The sequence below is a fragment of the Symphalangus syndactylus genome, chromosome 4, assembly GCF_028878055.3.
Source record: "Symphalangus syndactylus isolate Jambi chromosome 4, NHGRI_mSymSyn1-v2.1_pri, whole genome shotgun sequence".
Classification (NCBI taxonomy): domain Eukaryota; kingdom Metazoa; phylum Chordata; class Mammalia; order Primates; family Hylobatidae; genus Symphalangus; species Symphalangus syndactylus.
This window is the reverse complement of record NC_072426.2, coordinates 64,306,819-64,329,651: the sequence shown is the minus strand read 5'-3', so window position 1 is coordinate 64,329,651 and position 22,833 is coordinate 64,306,819. Positions and strand designations below refer to the sequence as shown.

Genomic DNA, 22,833 nt, shown 5'->3' with positions numbered 1-22,833 from the left:
GTGCACCTGTAATCCCAGCTACTCGGGAGACTGGGGTGGGATGATTGCTTGAGCCCAGGAGTTCAAGGCTGCAGTGAGCTATGATGGCACTTCTGCAGTCCAGCCAGGGCAACAGAGGGAGACTTTGTCTCAAAAAAAGAAAGAGAGAAAGAGAAGAAAGAAAAGAGAAAGAAAAAGAAAGAAAGAGAGAAAGAAAGAAAAAGAAAGAAAGAAAGAAAGAAAGAAAGAAAGAAAGAAAGAAAGAAAGAAAGAAAGAAAGAAAGAGGAAGCAGGGAAATGGGACAAGCGCTGCCAAGTCAGTTATTACCCTGTGACAGGTACTATGCCAAACATTTATATAAGCATGTAGTTTCATTTTCACAGAATTCCAGTTTCCATTTTATAGGTGGAAAAGGAGACACAAATAAGACAATAAATTGTCCAGGGCATAGTAGGTGATAGAGCTGGGATTTGAACCCAACCTTATGTGAGTCCAACGTTATTCAATTAGTTGTAACTTCAGTCAATAAATCACTCCTGCATTGAGATAATTTAATAAAATTTTCTGATAAATAAAACTTGTATGCTTGACCAAAATATTTATTTGAGAATTATACAACAAAATTCCAATATAGCATAAACTTTGTGGAGACCTTTAAAAATCTCCAGTGAGATTTGCTTCATTTTTCCCCCCTAGAGAATTATTAATTATACAGTTTTATTTCCATTAAATGGAACTCTTGAGAGAAAAAGAATAGAAAGAAGAGGGAGATCACAATTTTATACATTGTACTGAGAAATAAAAGGCCTTCCCACATGGTAGCTAATCCAGTCAAAATAATTGGCCACTTTGGTGTAAACACCTGGAAACTCTGGTTTTCCACAGTTTTCCCCCCAACTCACAACACCCCAGACATAAGTCACATTGTTGGCATCCACACAGACTAAGGGGCCTCCAGAGTCCCCTCTACAGGCATCGATGGAACCATCATATGTACCTAAGAAAGAAATGGGAAAGAGAAAATCACACATTTCCTTCCATTTTTCAAGGCTGCCATGCCTCCTCCATGGCATTTAACGACTTCAGCTTTTTTACAGTTTCCTGACAGCAATAGCATGGGCTCTCCTTAGAGTCCCTGGTTGGGCTTGCAGAGTTGCAGAGATGCAGGTTGGAAAATGCTTTACAAGTCTTCTATTCATTCCCCCAATTCAGCATGTTCTTCCTGTGTTCTCTACTTTATGCGACTGAGTACTGAGATGAGATTGCAACCTGAAAGTTGCATCAAATGCTGAGCGGGAAAATGATAGGACTACCTAGTGCTTACTGAGTGCTTAATATTTATTAGTGATTCATTGTCTCCATTCTCACCACAACCCTGTGAGGCAAGTATCATTATTGCCCCTATTTTATACATGAAACAACTATGACATAGAGTTTAACTTGTCTAAGGTCACACAGCTAACAAATGACAGGGCCTGGACTTGAACCCAGGCAACCACACCTCAGAGCTTGTCCTCTTGACCATGATACTCCCTTTTGGGAGATTTTGTGCTATTCACCTCTTTTGTCCACTGTAATCCTGAACCCCATTTCAAGATGGGAGGACACTTTCTTCTTACTCATGACTTTCTGAGATTTTTAAATCACTATATCCAATAAGTTATAGGGTGTCAATAACTGCCTTTTCAGTAATACACCATTTAGAAATGGTTTCAATAAAGCACCTAAATGCACTACACTGGCTGGTACTTTGCCTGCCTTTGTATCACCTCCAAAAGTAGGAGCTGCTATTGTTGTACTGGGCAGCAGAATTAGCTTAACCATGTTATCAAAGAAGTCCATGGCGTAAGAAATGCACTGTGATTTCCATGGAGGGAAAAATTTACTTCCAAATAGAAGTAAATCTCATCTCATTTGAGATGAGATAACTTGAATTTGTATTTAAAAGTAATTTAGTTTTGATCCTGGGTATACCACCTCTTGTCTGTAAGACTTTGGACAAATTATGTAACTGCTCTGCATCTCAGATGCCTTATCTATGATCCTCAATTTTACAAATGAAGAAACCTGCTCAAGGTCACATGACTAGCAATTAGTAAAAGCTGGATATAAATCTAGGTCTGGTTCCAGAGCCCGTGCTCTTAGTCACCTTGCTGTGCTGCTATAGAATCGCTTAAGGAGGATTTTTCCTCATAGTATTAGAGGAAGAAACCTGAGCTACAGGGAAGGGACTGAAAGAGTTTGAGAGTGCTACAGCCAGAAGGCCAAATGGAGGGAATTAGGGCCCAAAGCATGGAGGCTGATGTGGTGGGAGGAGATGTTTGATAGGGGAAATACATACATCTTGACATCTTGGATAAACCACTTGGCACTTACCTGCGCATTCCATTTCTTTTTCATAGAAGCGATTTCCGTAAAACTTAGAGCAGTTGCTTATTAGTTTAACTTCACCCCACTGTAGTGAAAAGACTTTTTCATTATCTAAACAAAGTGAGAAAGCAAATATTTAGAAGTCACAAATGAGAACTCCAAATATGTACCCTTATAACTTAAACCATTAGGATTATGAAAGGGTGTATAGTTTTCAATATACATAAACTTTTGAGGACACTTTCTTAGCGTGTTTAATCATATCATATCTCTATTTCTAAAACTGGATGGATAGTCAAGGGGGACTATTGAACATATGGTCTGAAGTCACACTCATTTAATAAAGAGCTGGTACCCTAAGTTGAATGAGATAAATCTTTCCCTTTTGGTTGCAGAACTCAGTCAGGCAATTGGATAGGAATCAGTGATAAGGTCTTTTCACATAAATACCTCCTATCTTCTTATGGTCCCTTATTTCCTTGAGAATGTTTGTTAAAGCGAAAACAATGTTTTAATATAAGAACTTCAAATAAAGGAAATACATATGAAGTTATCAATGTTTGTGTGTTTTTGTGTGTCTGAGAAGAAAAATCCATCTCCTAAGTGATTTGAAGTTATTTACAAGGGGATTTAGGATTTTCTTCCTCAAGTGATCTGCCCCCCTCAGCCTCCTGAAGTGCTGGGATTACAGGCATGAGCCATTGTGCCCAGCCAGGAAGGAGTTTATTATTTTTTTTTCCTTTAAGCTCTACTTCAAGTTAGTCTCAAGATACCTGCCTTCCTTAGAACAAGAGATTTTTTAAAAATAGTAATTTCTTATTTCCCCTAATTTGGGAAAAGCCTTTAAAACTGTGAGCAATTCTTAATGGCCCAGGAGATAGTTAGTGCCTTGGCACTCTTGTAAGCTTCTTGAGGCAGCTCTCCGACGGTAGCTGAGGCAGCAAAAGGGCAGAATTTTAACTACTAGACTTTAAGGTGGTCAGTAAACACCTTGAGAGCTGGACTTCATCTTTCAGCCATGGAACTTATTCATCCCCTTGTTTGTTGACTGGGTCCATATTTTCCATCAGTGAAATCCTAGCACTTTAGCATTGCTATCTTGCAGACATAGTAAATCCTCAATAAATGTGTTAAACCATTATTAATAAATGTGTTAAACCTTTGATCATTGATTAAGGACATATCTAACTATCAGTTTACATGAAGTACATGGAATATGGGAACATGTTATATACTAGATCAGGCTGGGCACAGTGGCTCATCCCAGGAATTTGGGAGGCCAGGGTGGGAGGATCACTTGAGCTCAGGAGTTTGAGACCATCCTGGGCAACATGGCAAAATCCCATCTCTACAAAAAATACAAAAATTAGCCAGGCATGGTGGTCCCAGCTGCTTTGGTGGCTGAGGTGGGAGGATCGCTTGAGCCCCAGAGCTCAAGGCTGCAGTGAGCTAGGTTTGTGCCACTGCACTTTAGCCTGGACAACAGAACAAGACCCTGTCTCAAAAAAAAATCCAGATAAAGAATGTGATTAGCCAAATTCAAGGTATGGGAATTCTAAAATAAGAATTACCCATTCTCTCTAATGATTAAATTTTAAATTAAAGGAAGGGGTAACTATTCCAGATTAAAAGAGATTTAAGAAAAATAGCCACCAAATGCAATGTGTGGACTTTGTTTGGATCTTGATTCAAATAACCTGATTATAAAAATATTTTTAAAAATAAATGAGGAATATTAAACATGGGCTTTATTTTATTGGGTATGAAAATGGTGTTGTGTCCTTATCTGGTGAAGATATATACTGGAGTATTCATGGGTGAAATTATATGACATCTGGGATATGGTTTAATATACTCCAGGAAAAATATGTGGGGGAATATGTTGAATAGCTCCTGAATGTGCCTTAGACCATTCTCCACCCTTCAATGCCCTGCATCCTGCCCTAACAGCCTGACCTGTGGCCTCTGGTTCCCAGCTGGTTTTAGACAAAGAGTACCCTAGCAGGAGGGAGGGAAGGAAAGAGGTAGGCTAGTGAGATTGGGACTGGCTATACCTTCAGCTCAAGATCCTTGCTTCTCTCAAGGCAGCCTGCTCTGCCTGAGACTTTTTCTCCATCTAGTAACTTCTCCTACTCTTCCGCCTTCAGGTCCAGGAGTTAAGACAGCTCTGGTACCTCTAGTCCTGGGTACCTGCGTAGCCCCTGCGATTCCCCAACCCTCTACTTATATCTTTGTAATGAACCCTGTTATAAATAAATCTTCCTAATTGCTCCACTGAGACCCCAATTAATATGGGGAGATAAAACAAGAATGACAGAATGCTGATAACTGTGAAAATTGGATGATGGATAAGTAAGGGTTTATTATACTTTAATCTCTATTTTTGTGTATACTTGTAAATGCACGTAATAAAAGATTTAAAAAAACAGAACACATATAAGGACACAATATTCTCTTGATGAATTAATTCCTAATACAATTTGGTGTTTTAGAAGTTTCAGGTATTTAGACATACCACAAATCCAGATTAATTTCTACATATATTTTACACCTTCCAATGTGGCAATTATAATGAATGTGTTGGAATATGAGTCTGCAAGACCAATGCAATGAAGGTACTTAGAGTTTCTGCTAACAAAGAGAGTTTAAGATGTTGAAAGGAAGCCAAATTTTAAGGTTAAATCTTCTTTTTTTTCTGTTATGCTTGTGGTTGTTTTGAGACAGAGTCTCGCTGTCACTCAGGCTAGACTGCAGTAGCACAATCATGGCTCACTGCAACCTCAACCTCCTGGGCTCAAGTGATCCTCCCACTTCAGCCCCCCTCAACCTCCAGGAGCTGGGACTAAAGGTACACACCATCACATCCAGCTAATTTCTAAATTTTTTGTAGAGACAGTGTCTCAAACTCCTGGGCTCAAGTGATCCACCTGCCTTGGTCTCCCAAAGTGCTAAGATTAGAGACATGAGCTACTATGCCCAGCCCAAGGTTAAATCTTCAAGATGAAGGGAAAGGTGTTGGCTAGTTTAATTCTAATCTAATCTCTAATTCAGCAGATCTTTCTAATAATTTGTCTCTGAGTGTCCACATCTTTTATTCGTATGAAGTGTTCACCTCAAGTCTTCTTAGAAGTTCAAAAAATGAATTCCTTATGTTCTTTTTTTCTTTGTAGAGAGGGTAGGGCCTGGGGAACAGGGAAAGAGGGAGGAGGGGAGTGAGAAGGAGGGTTGTGGGCATTAGCGATTCAACATACACCAAGGCTATCCCTTTGTAAACCTTTTTATCTTTTACCCACATCTCCCCAACAAATCCAAACAGTCCATGCTGTATGTCTCCCTGTCTCTATATTTTTTACTTGGTGAATGGCTACCCTTCAAAGTTTGCCTCAGGATCATAGAGAGAATATATATGACCTTTGAAAGCCTAGATAAGGACTGGTTCCATAATTTGCAGAGTCCAGTGAAAAATAGAAATGTGGAATGGGGCCATTTCAAAAATTATGAAGAATTTCATGATGGTGACAGCACAGCAATAAATCAAGCCTCGGGGCCTTCTGAGAATGGGGTGCTGGGCAGCTGCACAGGCTGCAAACCCATGAAGCCAGCCATGGCTGGATGTTTACTTTTCTGGATATGATGTTACACTTCTCTCTGAGTGCTAGGAAATTAGCTCCCATACATTTCTATTCTCTTTGATTTCCAACTCCTGGCTTCTGATTAACAAATTGTAAAACATATACCTTTTTCTCGTCCCCAGCCAGAAACGATGCATGTATCATTAGGTTGGAATAGATAAGGAGACCAGGGGACACAGGCAGGGATGGAACGAGGCAGCTCACAATCTTTTTTGTTTCCGTCTTTTTTCATTTCAATCAAAGCGATGTCATTTTGGTAAGTGCCTGCATTGTAGTTTTCATGGAAAATAATTCTATCCACGTATTCAACTACTATACGTTTACGGTCGGGGTGTATCCAGTCTACTACTGTTGTCCATATTTGGTAACGATGAGTTTTACTGGCTCTATAACAGAAAAAAAAAGGAAATAAAATATATTGAGAAAAAATATAAATAGGAATTCTGACACTTCACTTTTATATTTTTCCCTTTTAAAAACCTTTTTCATTTCCCCAGAATTTTGTAAATCCTTGCTGTCATGAAGCAATGAGATTAAATTTACTTAGTGCAGAATTAGGTCAATGGTAAATGATAAAGCTAGGAATAATCCATGTAACTGCTTAATATGAGGAACATAAAGAACACATTAACAACTAGAGATGCCCAGAAGTGGAATGAGTTTGCTGCCTCTGGAGTGAGTGCGCCGTCACTGCAGATGTTTAAGCAGAGACCAGACAGCATCTTGCCATAAATGTAGTTAAGGAACTAGGGAGTTGGACCACACACAGTCATTACTCTGCTAACCCTAGAGGTTCTCAGGGCAAAGGCCACAGCAGTCATTATCCTGACCCTTAAGACTAACTTTATCCTAACACTGCATTGTATTTATTTGTTCACATGCCTTTCCTCACACTAGACTGTGCTGCTTGAAGCCAGAGATGGGGTCTGATTCATTTATGCAGCCCTGGTGCCTACTATTATATCTGGATCATAGTAGCTATTTTAAAATCCTGTTGAAATGGTGAATGAGCTAAATATTGCCTATTCTTATGCTTCACTACATTTTCATATCAAATTTCTTTCTTCCTTTCTTTCTTTTTAAAACAGAGACAGGGTCTCACTCTTTTGCCTAAGCTGGAGTACAGTGGTGTGACCATAGCTCACTGCAGCCTTGACTCCTGAGCTCAGGAGACACTCCCACCTCAGCCTCCCTAGTAACTAGAACTACAGGCATGTGCCACCACATTAAGCTAATTTAAAATTTTTTTTTTTTTTTGTAGAGATGGGGTCTTGCTATGTTCCCCAGGCTGGTCTCAAACCTACCAAAGTGCTGGGATTATAGGCGTGAGCCACCGCACCTGGCCTCATATAAATTTTCAACTCATAATTTCAAGCAAATCGGGCATCTACGATCATCTTCTCATGGAACAGTATAGAGTCACTTCGGCAAAGTATTATAGCTTAGTTTTTTTGGTTTGATTAGAAGTAGGGTGCTAAATTATGACCTCATAGTCTAACATTTCCAAACAAATTATTTTACAGAATGGATTTTTCTTAAGCAATAAAACTTATTTTTAAACAATTTAATGGAAATCTTTTCAAAAAATGTATTATTTATATCAGTGTTCCCCAACCTTTTTGGCACAAGGGACAGGTTTTGTGGAAGACAATTTTTCCATGGAACCGTAGAAAACTCGGGGGAGGAGGGGATGATTTCCGGATGAAACGGTTGCACTTCAGATCACCAGGCATTAGATTCTCATAAGGAGTGCACAGCCTAGATCCTTCACATGTGCAATTCACAATAGGGTTTGCACTCCTATGAGAATCCAATGCTGCTGCTGATCTGACAGGAGGTGGAGCTCAGGTGGTAATGCTTGCCCACCACTCACCTCAGTTCCTAACAGGCCACAGATCAGTACTTGTCTGCAGCTCAGGGGCTGAGTATTCCTGATCTATATAACTTCTGCTTTCTCAAACAGCATTAATTGAACAGAATTTATCTTTACATAAGGGTGATTCAGGTAATCACCTTAAAAGGTGGTGTCCTAGGAAATAATGAGATGTTCAGGAAGCTTTTGTTTATAGTGTTCCAAGAATACTGTCCTTCATATTAATTTTGATTGTTTTTCAGGATCATAGGTTGTAAATATTATTTATTTAGTCAATTTATTCAACAAATACTTAGTGTGAACCTATATGTACCAGGCACTGTGTTAGGCACTGAGATGCAGAAATGAGCAAAATCAGAAACAGTTCCTGCTTTCATGGAGTTCAGGGTCTAGGGAAAGATGCAGCAGTAAATGGATCATCACACTGCTGAAGATAATACGTTCTACCATGAAAAGTGAGAGGAATGAACAGTATGTGGGCTTTTAAGAACTTATCAAGAGGGCTTTGACTTAAGGGAGTCAGGGAAGGTTCCCTAAGGAAGTGAAGATCGAGCTGAGATCTGAACAAACGGTACTACTAAGTAGGGAAAAGGGTAAGGAAGATCATTTCTGGCAGGGGAAACAATATATGAAGGTCCCTTTGCAGGAGGGGGCAAATGTACTTGAGTAGCAGAAAGCAATCCAGAGTAGAGGTGGTGGAAGAGGGAGCAGGAGGTGGCTCTGTGGTGCAAGATGAGATTGGCAAAGGTTAGCAGAGGTCAGATTACATGGGGCCTCATGGGCCATGTTAAAATTTTTGTTTCAATTTTTATCCTAAGAGGAATGCAAAGTCATTGCATTTTAGGTGACAAGTAATCAAAACTAGGTATGGCAACATGACTCTTGAGCCACACAGTAAAGAAAATATAGGTAGGCCACAGTGGAGAACAAAATGTAAGTAGTACCTACCCACTCTCCCACTCTGCAAATAAGCCAGGTGAAGTAATTTGGCAGCTATGGGTTTGATCTGCCTTTGCCAGTGAGATCAGCAATTTTGGTCTGTGGAGGACACAGTAGATTCTATGGGATTAGCCTCTGGAATTCCAGTTGCGAATACCAGAGGATACTAATATAGTGGAGTTTGTCAATACCTTTTTCAGATATGCTTTATCATCTGCCACAATCTCTATTACTCACTTTCATTGTTTCGGGAAATCTAAAATGTATTGAAGACATATTTTACCTGAGACAATGTGCAGCAGTCAGAATCCAACAGCCACCAATATAAATTCCCCCACAGGTGATTCCACTGGCATCCTTAATTCCCACCTGCCATGGGAGGTCTCCCTGTAAAAGACATTTGTGTGGTCACTGCCATTCTAACAGATAGCGATACAAACAGCCCTAAGATATTTCCATGGCAAGACTCCCAGTCTCTTATAATTACATCATCCTCCTGCCCCCTTTCCCCCCAAATTAGGCTGTTTCTGGGCAGCTGCATTGTGACTTTTCATGCGAGTTTACCAGTTGTGCTCGCTTTCCTCCCACAATTCGTTTCCTTCGAATATGCGTTCTGTTTTTAACTCCACAAGATAGTTTAGGTAATAATGATTTTATCCGTCTTCTTTCTTCAAGAAAGGAAGAGATTACATCATTATTATCTTGAACCCATTAGCCTTTTTAACACACTTCTTGATTATCTATGCCACAAAAACAGCAGAGTCACAGCCAGTACAAGACAGGCTGGAATCATTAGTAAATTATTTTGAATGCTAAACCATACTATTTATCTTATTTAAAAATTCTGGCTTGATATTAAAATTGGCTTGATTCTCTGAAGTTCTGCCTAAAGACAGACTAGTGGCAGAAAAGGGCTGGCCAAGAGGTTAAACATTTACCAGCCTCTAGCTGATAAAGGATGCCACATGTCCAGGCACTGTGACAGTGGCAGCTCAAAAGGGAATCACATTCTGAAATCATCAGGGTAAACTAACAACATGGCAAATTGTGTCTTTTCTTTTCTTTCTTTTTTTTTTTTTTTTTTTTTTTTTTTTTGAGATGGAGTCTCAGTCTTCTGCCCAGGCTGGAGTGCAATGGCACGATCTCAGCTCACTGCAACCTCCGCCTCCCGGGTTCAAGGGATTCTCCTGCCTCAGCCTCCCAAGTAGCTGGGATTACAGGTGCCCACCACCACGCCCAGCTAATTTTTGTTTTTTTAGTAGAGATGGGGTTTCACCATGTTGGCCAGGCTGGTCTCAAACTCCTGACCTAATGTGATCTGCCCGCCTCGGCCTCCCAAAGTGCTGGGATTACAGGCATGAGCCACCATGCCCAGCCATAGTTTTTATTTTCTAGAGGCTGTTTATATGGAACTCTTTTATTAATATCAATGTTAACATAGTGATACTCATATTAAGTACTTTCTATATGTCAGGCCCCATACTGAGTCTTTGTATATAGTTTATCTCATTTAATCATCCTATTAGCCCTGAGAGGTGATGTGCCAGTGACCCCAGGCCAAGTGGGTTAGCGGGCTGGGGAGTGTTTTTTAGCCATTTGACATGTGACAATGTTTCCTTCCTCTGTCTGTGAGCATGCAGACGTCTGGCACATTTGTCATGAGAAAATACGGTAGAGCAAAGTTTATGACATGAATTTTCCAAAGAATTTATGATGACTGAAGAAAGTGAAATATATCCCTTTATTTCCTCTCTATATTTTAACATGTCATGAAAATTTTTGTAAACTTGCTTCTTAGCCCCAGATGAGAAAGGAAAATGAACATTGCTGTTAATAATTTTGGGCATACCAAAAGGAGTTAGGCCCCCAAGAAAGTACGGGTGTTGTATGGAGGCTAAAGCAACTTCATCTTGGATACTAATCTGCCATATTAGCTTCTGATTAACCCCAATTCTGGGAAGGCCTCTGAGATTTCCAGTTTATCTATTATTCCTTGTATAAGAGCATGTACTTACTGTAAATCCTGGCCTTATGGCAAATTCCTACCCATTAGCTCTGAAGCATGTGTGCCCCTCCCCTACAGTATATAATCTCTGGGTCAGGAGAGGACTAGCACAAGGATCCACCATCTTGTCTCACTGTTGTCCAGGACACAGACCTGGCATCCATTAGTAAGTCCCTATTAAATGTTTCTTTCTAAGGAACTGGATATGTCAGCCTCTTTGTTTGGCCTCTCGGCTTCCTTAGACTTTGGGGGCCTATTTGTGTGAACCTGCCCACTGTGAAACACATGGATAGAAGATGGTTTTTTTTGGTCTCACCCATCCTAAGAACTGGTGTGGGGGAAGAGCGTGATGGTAAGTTTTTGCTTAGACTTTTGAAGGAAGAGGGATCTCATGCTCTGAGGACTGTGAAACCAGCTTAGGTAGTATCTGAAAATGAATGTTATCCTGAGTAAAAATAAAGGGCCATTGTTGAAAACGCCCTTTGACTAATATCTATAGCTTTGAGAGCTAAATCTTTGTTTTTTATTTTTTTGTTTTTTTGGTTTTTTTTTGAGAGGAGTCTCACTCTGTTGCCCAGGCTGGAGTGCAGTGGCACAATCTTGGCTCACTGCAACCTCCACCTCCCGGGTTCAAGCGATTCTCCTGCCTCAGCCTCCTGAGCACCTGGGATTATAGGCACCTGCTACCATGCCTGGCTAATTTTTACATTTTTGTAGAGATGGGGTTTCACCATGTTGGCCAGGCTGGTCTTGAACTCCTGACCTCCAGTAATCCGCCTGCTTTGGCCTCCCAAAGTGTTGGGATTACATGCCTGAGCCACTGTGCCCAGCCTTAAATCTTTTACTCATTGCCTGATTTTGAAAGATTGTTACTTAATTTTGGTTACTGACAATTAGAAAGAAGTCTACATGAACTTCATTTAAAAATCCCACTGAAACAGGGAGCTATTTTATTCCCAATTTGTATTTGAGGTTAAGTTACTCTCTTAAGTTTTTATAGCTAATACATAACTGAGTCAGAATTTAACGTAAGCCTGTCTGACTAGAAATCTCTAATCGATTGCTATCTTCCCAGGAACTTAATACTTTAATTTAATTTGGCTTTTAGCGCACAACTGGCCAAGGTACAGATCTTCAAAGGTCTCCTATTACCATGATTTAAAACATTGTGAAAGAATGGTTAATTCAATTAACATCTATTATTTTTTCTATTTCAAAAAATTATGTCATGAGTCATGCTTGAGAGCTGGTTGTTTTTTCACAAAACTGACCTGACAAAGTTCGTTTCAAATAGAAAAAGCTTATGTAGGATTGGAGTATTGTTTTCATTTCAAAATTAGCCATATGAATTAATCCAGTTTTAAAAGCAATTCTCAAGAATCATTTAAGCTTACTTTTCTTAAAAGTGACAGAGAAAGGAGAATAATAGTGTTATATTTTGTAATTTAAATTGATACCAAAATTAATTGTTGCTTGAATCAATTATATATACATGCAAATGACACTGAAATTACAGCCTAAATCAGTGAGCCACCAATAAAAAAGTATAGCATTAGCTTACCTGCATCCATGTCAGCAGTCAAAATTTCTGTTTCTTCTATGTTAAAACAAAATATTCCAATGTTTAAAGTTGTTAATTATAGTCAAAATTAAATCATTAAAATTATTTAAACATTGATTATAATTTTCTGCCTTAAAACTTATCCTCCCTTTTATAAAGGACTGTACAAAATCCCCAAGGCATGTCATCTTATTTCCTTTCTATAATTAGGTAATTGTAAAGGCTCAAGATGCACTGTATGGAAATTCTTGCTGGCACAAACTAGAGATATCTGTTGGTACTAGTGAATGTTGAGACTCATGGTGTCACAGTTTCCAGTAGTTCGAGCAGGCAAAATGCACAGCCCAGAAGAGGAAGGCTTCTCTTTCAACTCTTTGCATCCCCAGGGTGTTTTAGATATATATATATATATAATATTATATAATATATATTTATTATATAATATTTATAATATATAATATATAAATATAAAATATCTATATTGTATTTATATTATATAATATATAATTATATATTATATATTATATATTTGATATTTATATCAAATATATATTAAAAATATATTTGATATTTATATCAAATATATATTAAAAATATATTTGATATTTATATCAAATATATATTAAAAATATATATATATTTTGAGATGGAGTCTCACTCTGTTGCCCAGACTGGAGTGCGGTGGCACGATCTCAGCTCACTGCAACCTCCGCCTCCTGGGTTCAAGTGATTCTCCTGCCTCAGCCTCCCCAGTAGCTGGGATTACAGGTGTGCATCACCATGCCCGGCTAAGTTTTGTATTTTTAGTAGAAATGGGGTTTTACCATATTGGTCAGGCTGGTCTTGAACTCCTGACCTCGTGATCCATCCGCCTTGGCCTCCCAAAGTGCTGGGATTACAGGCGTGAACTACTGCGCCCGGCCTCCCAAGGTGTTTACATAAGGTAGAGAGCAGTCATCAGCACTAGCCAAGGGAGTCCTGAGCTGACATGAAGAAGGCTCCTCTCAGTTTGTACAGGTATGGGTTAGCATTAGGCAACTGGGATGCAGAAGTTAAAAAAAAAAAAAATCTTTTTTTTTCTTTTTTTTTTTTTTAGATTTTTTTCTTGAAGTTATACTGGATGTTTTCATCTTTGCTCTGCCATCCTAGAACATTTCTGTGGACAGAATCACGATTTCCTTAACCTGGGGATCTGAAGGTGAATTCCCACCAACATGTTGCTCTGTCATGGATGAGAATATGGCTGGGGATCACATAGCCCAGAATGGCAGTGTCACTTTGCTGCAATCCTGTGTCTTGTCACTGAATTTGCCAAGTTCTCTTTGGGACAGGCATATGAGTGTTTGTTATGCCACACACCTAAGTTGTTTTCTGGGGCAGAGAGAGGCTCTGCTCAGATGCATTCACAAAAGCATCCTTGTGAATCAGAGAAGACTCAAATATTTACATTCAATGCCCAACAAAGGAAGATGAGGAAGTCCAGTGTAGCTGAGGTGTACTAGGTATTAGAAGAACAGCACTAACTTGATTTAATATAATCAAAGCTGAGGTGTACTAGGTATTAGAAGAACAGCTAGTACACCTTCGATTATATAAAAATTAAGGATTTCTATTCAACAAATCTCACATGGATAGAGTTAACAGATGAGAGACAGCATGGAAGAAGGTATCCGCAATGTTTAAAACTGACAATGGATTAATTTCTAGACTGTAAAAGGAACCCCTGCAAATTAGCGAGAAATATTACAATGAAAGAAATATACAATTAAGCAAAGGATGTGAACCAGTGAAAGGACAGGGAAAAGGAAGATGAAACTAAAACGCTAGTATGCACATGAAGAGAAACTCAGAATCATTGGTTAATATAAAAATTGAAGTTAATAAACAATGCCATCACTTGACAGTTGGAGAAACACGCTTGATGTTGGTGGGGTTGAAGAGAACCCTCAGGCATTATTGGTGGAAGTAAGCACTGGTATATAACAGCACTGCCAAAGAACATACAGGCACTAGCAGTCAAATTAAGGATATGCATACTCCAAGATTCAACTTGCTACTATGGTTTGAGTGTGTCCCCCAAAGTTCATGTGTTGGAAACTTAATCCCCAACACAAAAGTATTGGGAAGTGGGGCCTAATAAGAAGGGATTAGGTCATGAGGGCTCTTCCCTCATTAATAGATTAATGTCGTTATCTCGGGAGTGGGTTAGCTGTAGTGAGAGTGGGTTTGTTATATATAAAAGTGAGTTCGGACTCCTCTTGTTCCCTTGCTCTCTTGCCTTTCCACCTCCTGCCATGGGTGATGGAGCAAGAAAGCCCTTGATAGATGTGGGCCCTACGACTTTGGACCTCACAACCTCCAAAACTGTAAGAAATAAATGTAAGAAATAAATGTATTTTCTTCATAAATTACCCAGTCTGTGGTATTCTGTTATAGCAACACAAAAGAAGACACTTGCCCAGCTAGATGCCTCAAAGAAATCCTCCCACACATACTTAAGGAGAGGATATTCATCACAGTATGATTGTGGGCTGAAAGTCCATTACTGAGAAAGTGGAGAGTAAATTGTGCAAGATAAACACAGTGGAGTATTTTATACAGCAGTTAGAAGCAACAAATTAGATGAACACATAGTAACATGGACAGGTCTTTAAAATGTAATGAGTTGTGAAAAGAAAAAAGGAATTAGAGATCTACAACACAATACTATGTGAATAAAAAATGTATGCTTGCAAAATAACAATACACATTGGATAAGAATGCATGCAAACAAAAAAACGTACATATTAAGCCACTTAAAAATGGTTGCCTATTGGGGAAGAGGAATGGGAGTAAGGTATAGTGATAAAGAGGGATAAATGAGTCAAACCAGATAGGGGCCTTGCTTGACCCCTGATGATCATGTATAAGGAGCTGAGGAGTATCATTAACTCATCACTTTGCCCCTGAGATCTGAAACTAGCGAGGGAGGAGGAAGGAAAGGAAGGAGGGAGGGAGGGAAAAAAGGAATAGAGAAGAAGAAGAAGGAGGAGGAGGAGGAGGACGAGAGAAGAGAAGGAAGAAGAAGGTGGAGAAAAGAAGAAGAAGAGAAAAGAGGAACAAGAAGAAGAGGAAGAAGGAGGAGGAGGAGGAGGAGGAACAGCAGCTTCAGAGGGCAAAATGACAAGTGAGAGAGAATACAATGAAATAATAGGCATTTAGAGCAAAGAGTGGTCTTGAGCTAGCCAGTCCCTCAGGAATCCTAAGAAATCCTGAGGAGGTGGCTCACACCTGTAATTCCAGCACTTCGGGAGGCCGAGGCAGGTGGATCACAAGGGCAGGAGTTCAAGACCAGCCTGGCCAGGATGGTGAAACCCCATCTCTACTAAAAATACAAAAATTAGCCAGGTGTGGTGGCACATGCCTGTAATCTCAGCTACTCGGGAGGTTGAGGCAGAGAACTGCTTAAACCCGGGAGGTAGAGGTTGCAGTGAGCCGAGATCAGGCCACTGCACTCCAGCCTGGGCTAAAGACCGAGTACAAGACAGAGACTCCGTCTCAAAAAAAAAAAAAAGGAAAGAAATCCTGAGGAGGAACATGAACTTTGACATTATATGAACTGGGGATATGAGTCATTTTACATGACTCATTTACATTTACATGACTCCAGCCCTGTTGCCCAGGCTGGAGTGCAGTGACGCGGTCTTGGCTCACTGCAAGCTCTGCCTCCCGGGTTCACGCCCTTCTTCTGTCTCAGCCTCCCAAGTAGCTGGGACTATAGGCTCCTGCCACCACACCCGGCTAATTTTTTTTTTTTTTGTATTTTTAGTAGAGATGGGGTTTCACCGTGTTAGCCAGGATGGTCTCAATCTCCTGACCTCGTGATCCGCCCGCCTTGGCATCCCAAAGTGCTGGGATTACAGGCGTGAGCCACCGCGCCCGGCCGTTTACATCAATATTTTTAAAAAGGGTGGTCCCAAACAGCTAGAGGATTTGGGGACATCTGACTGATACAAGTAAATAAGAAAATGCCTATCATGAAAAGATGTTATCTTTTTTCAGGTGGCAATTTCTTGAGGAGCTACCTTGATTTGGAGAGAAAATGAAGAGGAGAAAGGTATTCGGCAAAGGTGAAATGTGCAGGGAAGAGTCCACTCTGGGTGGTGTTTTGGTCAGCAGGCTGTGGATAGGGTGTGTGAAGTGAAAGTTTATCACACTGAGAAAAGGCCTCTATGCCTAAACTAATGTTCAGGCTGTGTTATTGCTAAAATGTGGTCATATCATGCTCCATTAACAGTTATATTAAAATATAAGAAGACCAAAGAACCTGAGTTTTGTTTCAATTTTTTAATATCCCCAAATTTTAACAAAAATTTTACCTTGAGCCACAGATGCAAAGCCTGAAGAAAACAAAAACAAAAACAAAAAATTTATCAAAAGATAATTTTTAATTGGGAAAAAATGCACACTATATCAATATACTATACATATATCATGAAAACCATTGCACCTTATTTCTGTTTTCTTTGGTAATATAATTTTTCTATCATAAAAATGATTTACCTTGAATTGTAGGATGTCTAGCTGCTAAAAACAAAACAAAAAACTCGCTATAGCAAAGAGATCATTTTGATTTGAATAAAATATACACAAATTATTAAATTTCAGACTAGTACAACTTAATAGTTAGAAGTATTACTAAAATACAAAAGCAGAGCTCATCCCTAAATAAGAGTAAACTGAAGTAACAATGATAGTTGGCTAAATGTGTTTTTGAAACAGATTTTAAAAAGATAAAAGGAGGTCAGGTGCAGTGGCTCATGCCTGTAATCCCAGCAACACGCCTTCCAAAGTGTTGGAATTACAGGCGTGAGCCACTGCACTTGGCTGGGGCAGGGATTTTTGAAATGTTATTCACTAACGGAACCCCAGCACCTAGAGCAGGGACTGGCACACATAGTAGCAGCTGAATAAATATTCATCAAGTAAACGAATAAATATAACTTAAAGAGATTTTTCCTCCAGAAAGCACTGATGGAAGCAAAGATTCAGTCTGTATAGCCTAGAATAGGTACATAAGGAACATTTTTCACCATTGGAGGTTATCCAGAGCACCAGCTCATTGCTTTGAAACTTGGTAAGCAAATGGAAAGAATGAAGCATTATTCTGCCTCTCTATAGATTTCTAGTTAATAAGTGCAGAAGGCATGATAAAATTAGAAATTGCCATTTTACAGCCCTATTGACAAAATGGACATAGGCAACAATTTAAAAGGCTGCTAAAACCATTAGGCAAAAGATTGTGGGGCACTTTGGAATGGACACACCAAGCTGATCAAGTAATCATCTTAACATCACTAGAGGAGGGACAACCAGACAAGAAGACATTATGTGTAACAGGAAATACATGCAAGACTCATCAAGAACTCTTGCCTAAGGCCGGGCACAGTGGCTCATGCCTGTAATGCCAGCACTTTGGGAGGCCAAGGCAGGCAGATCACTTGAGGCCAAGAGTTCGAGACAAGCCTGGCCAATGTGGCGAAACCCTGTCTCTTCTAAAAACAGAAAAATTAGCCAAGCGTGATGGCACATGCCTATAATCCCAGCTACTCAGGAGGCTGAGGTGGGAGAATCCCTTGAACCCAGGAGGCAGAGGTTGCAGTGAACCTACATTGTGCCACTGCACTCCAGCCTAGGCAATAGAGCAAGATTCTGTCTCAAAAAAAGAAAATAAAAAGAATTCTTGCCTAAAATATTAAACCTTGCTCTTAAAAAAAAGTGTTTATTTGTCATTGACTCAAAGCTCAAAATCTTGGTTATAATCAAGTCTCTCTAAATCCAGAATAGAAGTGTACTATAGGCAAACGACTCAGTTTCTCTAAAAAAAAAAAATAAATAATAATAGTATGAAAAAAATTGGGGTAGGGAGGTGGGGAAGATAACTCTTGATGAATAAAGAAGAGTTTAAAAATGTAATAACCAAACAGAACATTCAGATTCGTTTAGATCCTGATTTGAATATATTCATTCAAAAAAGACATTTTTGAGATAGTTGAGAAAATTTGAACATGGCTATTATTAAATGATGTTAGTGAATTACTATTATAGTGAATTATTATATCTAACATAGATTTTAGATATACTGAGAGAATGAATGGTTTTATATATATATATATATAGTGCTTTTATCAATGGAGATGCATATAAATGATGTGATATGATATCTAAAATTTACCTTAAAATACTCCAACAGGCCAGGTGCGGTGGCTTACGCTTGTAACCCCAGCACTTTCGGAGGCCAAGGCAGGCAGATCATCTGAGGTCAGGAGTTTGAGACCAGCCTGGCCAACATGGTGAAACCCTGTCTCTACTAAAATACAAAAATTAGCCAGGCATGGTGGCAGGTGCCTGTAATCCCAGCTACTTGGGAGGCTGAGGCAGGAGAATCACTTGAACTCGGGAGGTTGAGGTTGCAACGAGCCAAGATTGTGCCACAGCACTCCAGCCTGGGCAACAGAGCAAGACTGTATAAAAAAAAAGTAATAATAAAATAAAATAATAAAATAAAATACTCCAACAAACATACAAACAAACAAACAAACTGGAAGAGAGATAAACAAGATTGGGAAACTATCAATAACTTGCAGGTGGAAAATGGGTACTTAAGGGTTGGTTCTAATGGTCTATTTTTTGTATGTGCAGTGAGAATGTCTTTTAATAGAAAGTTCTGAAATAAAAAGTAGATATTTAGTGGATGAAAATATGAGGAGATGAACATTCCATAGTTCTGCAAATGCCCACTCAGTGTTCTTACTGCTACACCCATCTATGGTCCCCTTAAGATTATACTTTACCTAAAGAAAAGTTTCAGAATCCCTGGATTCAATAATGAAAAGAAGTCACCCCAAGTCTTTAAATTACCTTCACAGCCAACTTCATCTTCCCCTGTAATGCAGTCCACCTCACCATTGCATCGATACTGGCTTGGAATGCAAACACCCGATTTACAATGGAAGCTTTTGCCTTGGCATGCTGTGGAAACATAAGCAGGAGAGGTTTTTTCATTCCTTAAAATTGAATGAGGTACAATCTAAAATTCAATAGTAAAGTTGTTTTTCCTCTTTTATTCAGAAAAATGAATTCAGAGGATTTAGAGGCTAGATTTATGTCTACCTTTACAACACAGTTCATCACTTTGGTCTCCACAATCATTGATACCATCACAGGCCTTCATCTGAGAAATGTATTTCCTATTCACACACTGAAAGAAGTCATTCGTTGGAGAATCTGTAAAGCAGGAATTATCTTTGTGAAATTTATTTATGGAGTGGTGGCATGACATCCTTATCAGATTTTTGGGATAATGGAGTCATTAAGAGAAAGTTAAACTTCAAAAAAATGTATAAAATGTATTGGTATTATCAACATAGTACATATGACTCATACAGAAAATAAATGTCAAAGCTGGCTTATGGAAGCTCTTCTATTATCTCTGAAAGTCAGTATTTATTGTGAAAGTCTGTATTTGCTGAGATGGGGAGGAATTAAGAGTACGTGCTGACATTGACAAACACTGGTTTCCACCCATTTCTTTCATGCTGCTATACTCATCCTCACCCCTACTCCCAAGACTTGCTTGGTTAGTGCCATTTGTTTACATTTTGATGGTACTTCTTTTTAGCACTGAAAAGGAATGGGTATAGGTTTGGTCTTTAAAACTACATGTATGACTAAAATATTCCAGTGTCAGGAAGGAGGAGAAAAGTCTCAATGAATGCCTGAAAACTGAGGCACAAATGTGGTCGCTTAAAGGTTTTAAATAAATTCATATATGCTGGCCCTCTTAAAGGAGATGCTGAGCTTTCTTCTTATGTTTGATTGACTTGTGTTTGCTATAGTAACTTTAATCCAGATGTTCAAACAAAGCAAGGGGAGTCAGGCAACTTTGCTTCCCATATATGAACCTGTAGAGAGGCAATGTTTGAATGGCAAAATGGTACAATAGGGGAAAGGCACCAAGTTAGGCTCTAAAGCCCAAAACTTGATAGAATCTATATTATTGCCTCTGTGGCTGGCAACGAGGCATCAATCATTTGTTTACTATAGGCTTGGTGTAAAATAACCTTCAAGGAAGGGAAAATAACAGGCAAATACTCCACCAACCTGCTTTCTGTGTATAACACACCACATCAGCTAAATCCTGGTAACCCATAGTTCTTCTCTTAGTAAAAGTACATTCAGCCAAACTGGTCTCTATTCCTCGGCAGTGCACATGTAGACATTCAGTGGAATTTATAGAGAGATCAGACAACTTAAACCTTCTTTGAGTATCAGCACCTCTGCAAATAGAATAAAGGAAACATTATGGTAGAATAATTAGTACTTTGCATTACAACCCTACTGTAGCAGGTAACAAACTAGAGTAATGTCCTCTCATTCTCTATATAGGAGTTACAGATTGGGCAAGATACTGAAACTCTGAGCCTCAGTACCTTCATCTATAAAAGAGAATATAAGTACCTCACTGGGTTTGTAAAGATTAATTAAAACTTGGCTGGGGTGGTGGTTCACGCCTATAATCCCAGCACTTTGGGAGGCCAAGGAGGGTGGATTACCTGAGGTCAAGAGTTCGAGACCAGCCTGGCCAACATGGTGAAAATCCTATCTCTACCAAAAATACAAAAATTAGCTGGGTGTGGTGGCCCACACCTATAGTCTCAGCTACTCGGGAGGCTGAGGCAGAAGAATCACTTGAACCCAGGAGGTGGAGGTTGCAGTGAGCTGAGATCATGCCACTGCACTCCAGCCTGGGCAACAAAGTGAGACTCTGTCTCAAAAAAAAAAAAAAAAAAAAAAAAAAAGATTTTCCATCGTTTCCTTTTGGGAATCTCTCCGCCTGCCCCATACGGTAAACTTTAGCTGGTTGGTTCAATTATTGCCTAAGACTTGGGAGGTTAGGTTAGTTTAATTCCTGTAGGTCAATTTTGCTTAAAGTAAGCTACATCTTCACTTCAGCCTTGACAGTATTAAGGTGATATTTTGGCATCTGTGTGCCATTGCTTGGACTTCTCAATTTGTTCAGAATTTGTGAGAAGGGACTGCCTCAGTGACGTATTATCCTAGAGATGATGATTTACAGTGAACTATTCTTCTAGGACATTCAATTGCTCCTTGCTTCTCTCTAGAAGTAAATGGGGAAAATAGGTTAAAAATAAAAAATTGAGCAAAGATGCATCAGGTAAATGGAAACAAAAATAGAACAGTAATGACAATATAAATATTAGACTAACTAGGATAAAAGGCAAAAAGAAAACAAGGTGAAGCCAGGATTTGTAATTATTTTAGATCATGAGGCTGTGCCATGAGAACAAACAAGAGCCATTTGAGGCAATCTTATAGATTAATAATCTGAAAAACGTTACCAACCTAAAAATATCTAAAAATACTATATAAAATGCCATCTTTTTCCTCAATAAGTTCTTAAGGAAGTAAGGGAAATCTGCACTGGTTAAAATTAGAGATGTCTGTTCATGAGCTTATGCAAAATAGAGCAAAATATTGAGAAATCAAATACTGAGAGAATCTACCAGTAGGTTGAACCATAAGTTGTAGGTAACAAACTGATGAAACTCAGAAATAGCCTATGGCTTAATTTAACAATATAAGAGACTTTCACTAATGAACTACTAGCAGATGTGGTTTAAGAAGAAGAAAATTGAATTCAGAAAGAAGGGGTGAGATACAAGAAAGAACAAACCAAGAAGTTGGTAAACATGAAGTAAATCTGAGTAAGCATTGCCTTAACAGTAGTGATAATGGTTTATTATATCATCATAGTGATTAACTTCTGGGATATAGAAAAATAAGATGGAACTAAATATTAGAAACTTGATGAGTTAATTACTTTTTTTTATTATTATTGAAGAGGGTGAGGACTTCCTAAATCAATGATTTATGGTATAAGTTCAAAGGTAACTAAAGAAGTAGAAATATAATGCATAATTTTCAAACCAACTAGAGGTGGAAAAGAGGGAAGATTTTTTAAAATCTTTAATTTAGTAGAAATTATAAAAGGGAAAAAGACAAAAGCACACAAAAAGCAGGGTAAATAATAAGCCTAAAAACAAGAGGAAAAATAAATTCAACAATATAAATATAATAATGTAAATGGACTAAACTCTTCAGTTAACAGTGATTGTAATATTGAATTAAAACAAATCTAGATATGTGCTGTTTATAAGGAAAATGCTTAAAATCTAAAGATATAGGAAGACTGAAAGTAAAGAAATAGAAAAAGATCTAAACAGAGCAGCTAACAACTTTGCTAATTCTATTAATAATGAGTAACATATCTATTATCTAGAACCCTGCACGTGGAGCATTTGAAAAATACTCAGCCGCAAAGCAAGTCTCAAGAAATATTTGAAAAAATTGTTCTCATACAGGGATATTCTCTAACCACAGAGAATAAGAAAATCAATAACACAAAGTTAA

At 38.7% G+C, this 22,833-nt stretch overlaps 1 protein-coding gene across 6 annotated transcripts in view; it reads right to left on the bottom strand.

Moving 5' to 3' along the window:
- Positions 1–564: 564 nt before the first annotated feature.
- The window catches only part of CFI (complement factor I), an 80,724-nt gene continuing 58,455 nt past the window's right edge, over positions 565–22,833 (bottom strand). For 3 of the 6 annotated variants that reach the window (XM_063637230.1, XM_055274872.2, XM_063637229.1), the window contains 10 exons: positions 20,503–20,678; positions 19,513–19,626; positions 19,261–19,371; positions 16,719–16,739; positions 12,361–12,396; positions 9,359–9,462; positions 9,078–9,181; positions 6,088–6,368; positions 2,357–2,461; positions 565–977 (listed from right to left, as the gene is read on the bottom strand). In XM_063637230.1, coding sequence (XP_063493300.1) covers positions 760–977; positions 2,357–2,461; positions 6,088–6,368; positions 9,078–9,181; positions 9,359–9,462; positions 12,361–12,396; positions 16,719–16,739; positions 19,261–19,371; positions 19,513–19,626; positions 20,503–20,678 — 1,270 coding nt within the window. In that variant the 3' untranslated portion in view covers positions 565–759. Of the gene's footprint in view, positions 978–2,356; positions 2,462–6,087; positions 6,369–9,077; positions 9,182–9,358; positions 9,463–12,360; positions 12,397–16,718; positions 16,740–16,902; positions 16,927–19,260; positions 19,372–19,512; positions 19,627–20,502; positions 20,679–22,833 lie in introns of all 6 variants that reach the window. The other 3 variants (XM_055274871.2, XM_055274873.2, XM_055274874.2) reach the window with 3 other exon arrangements.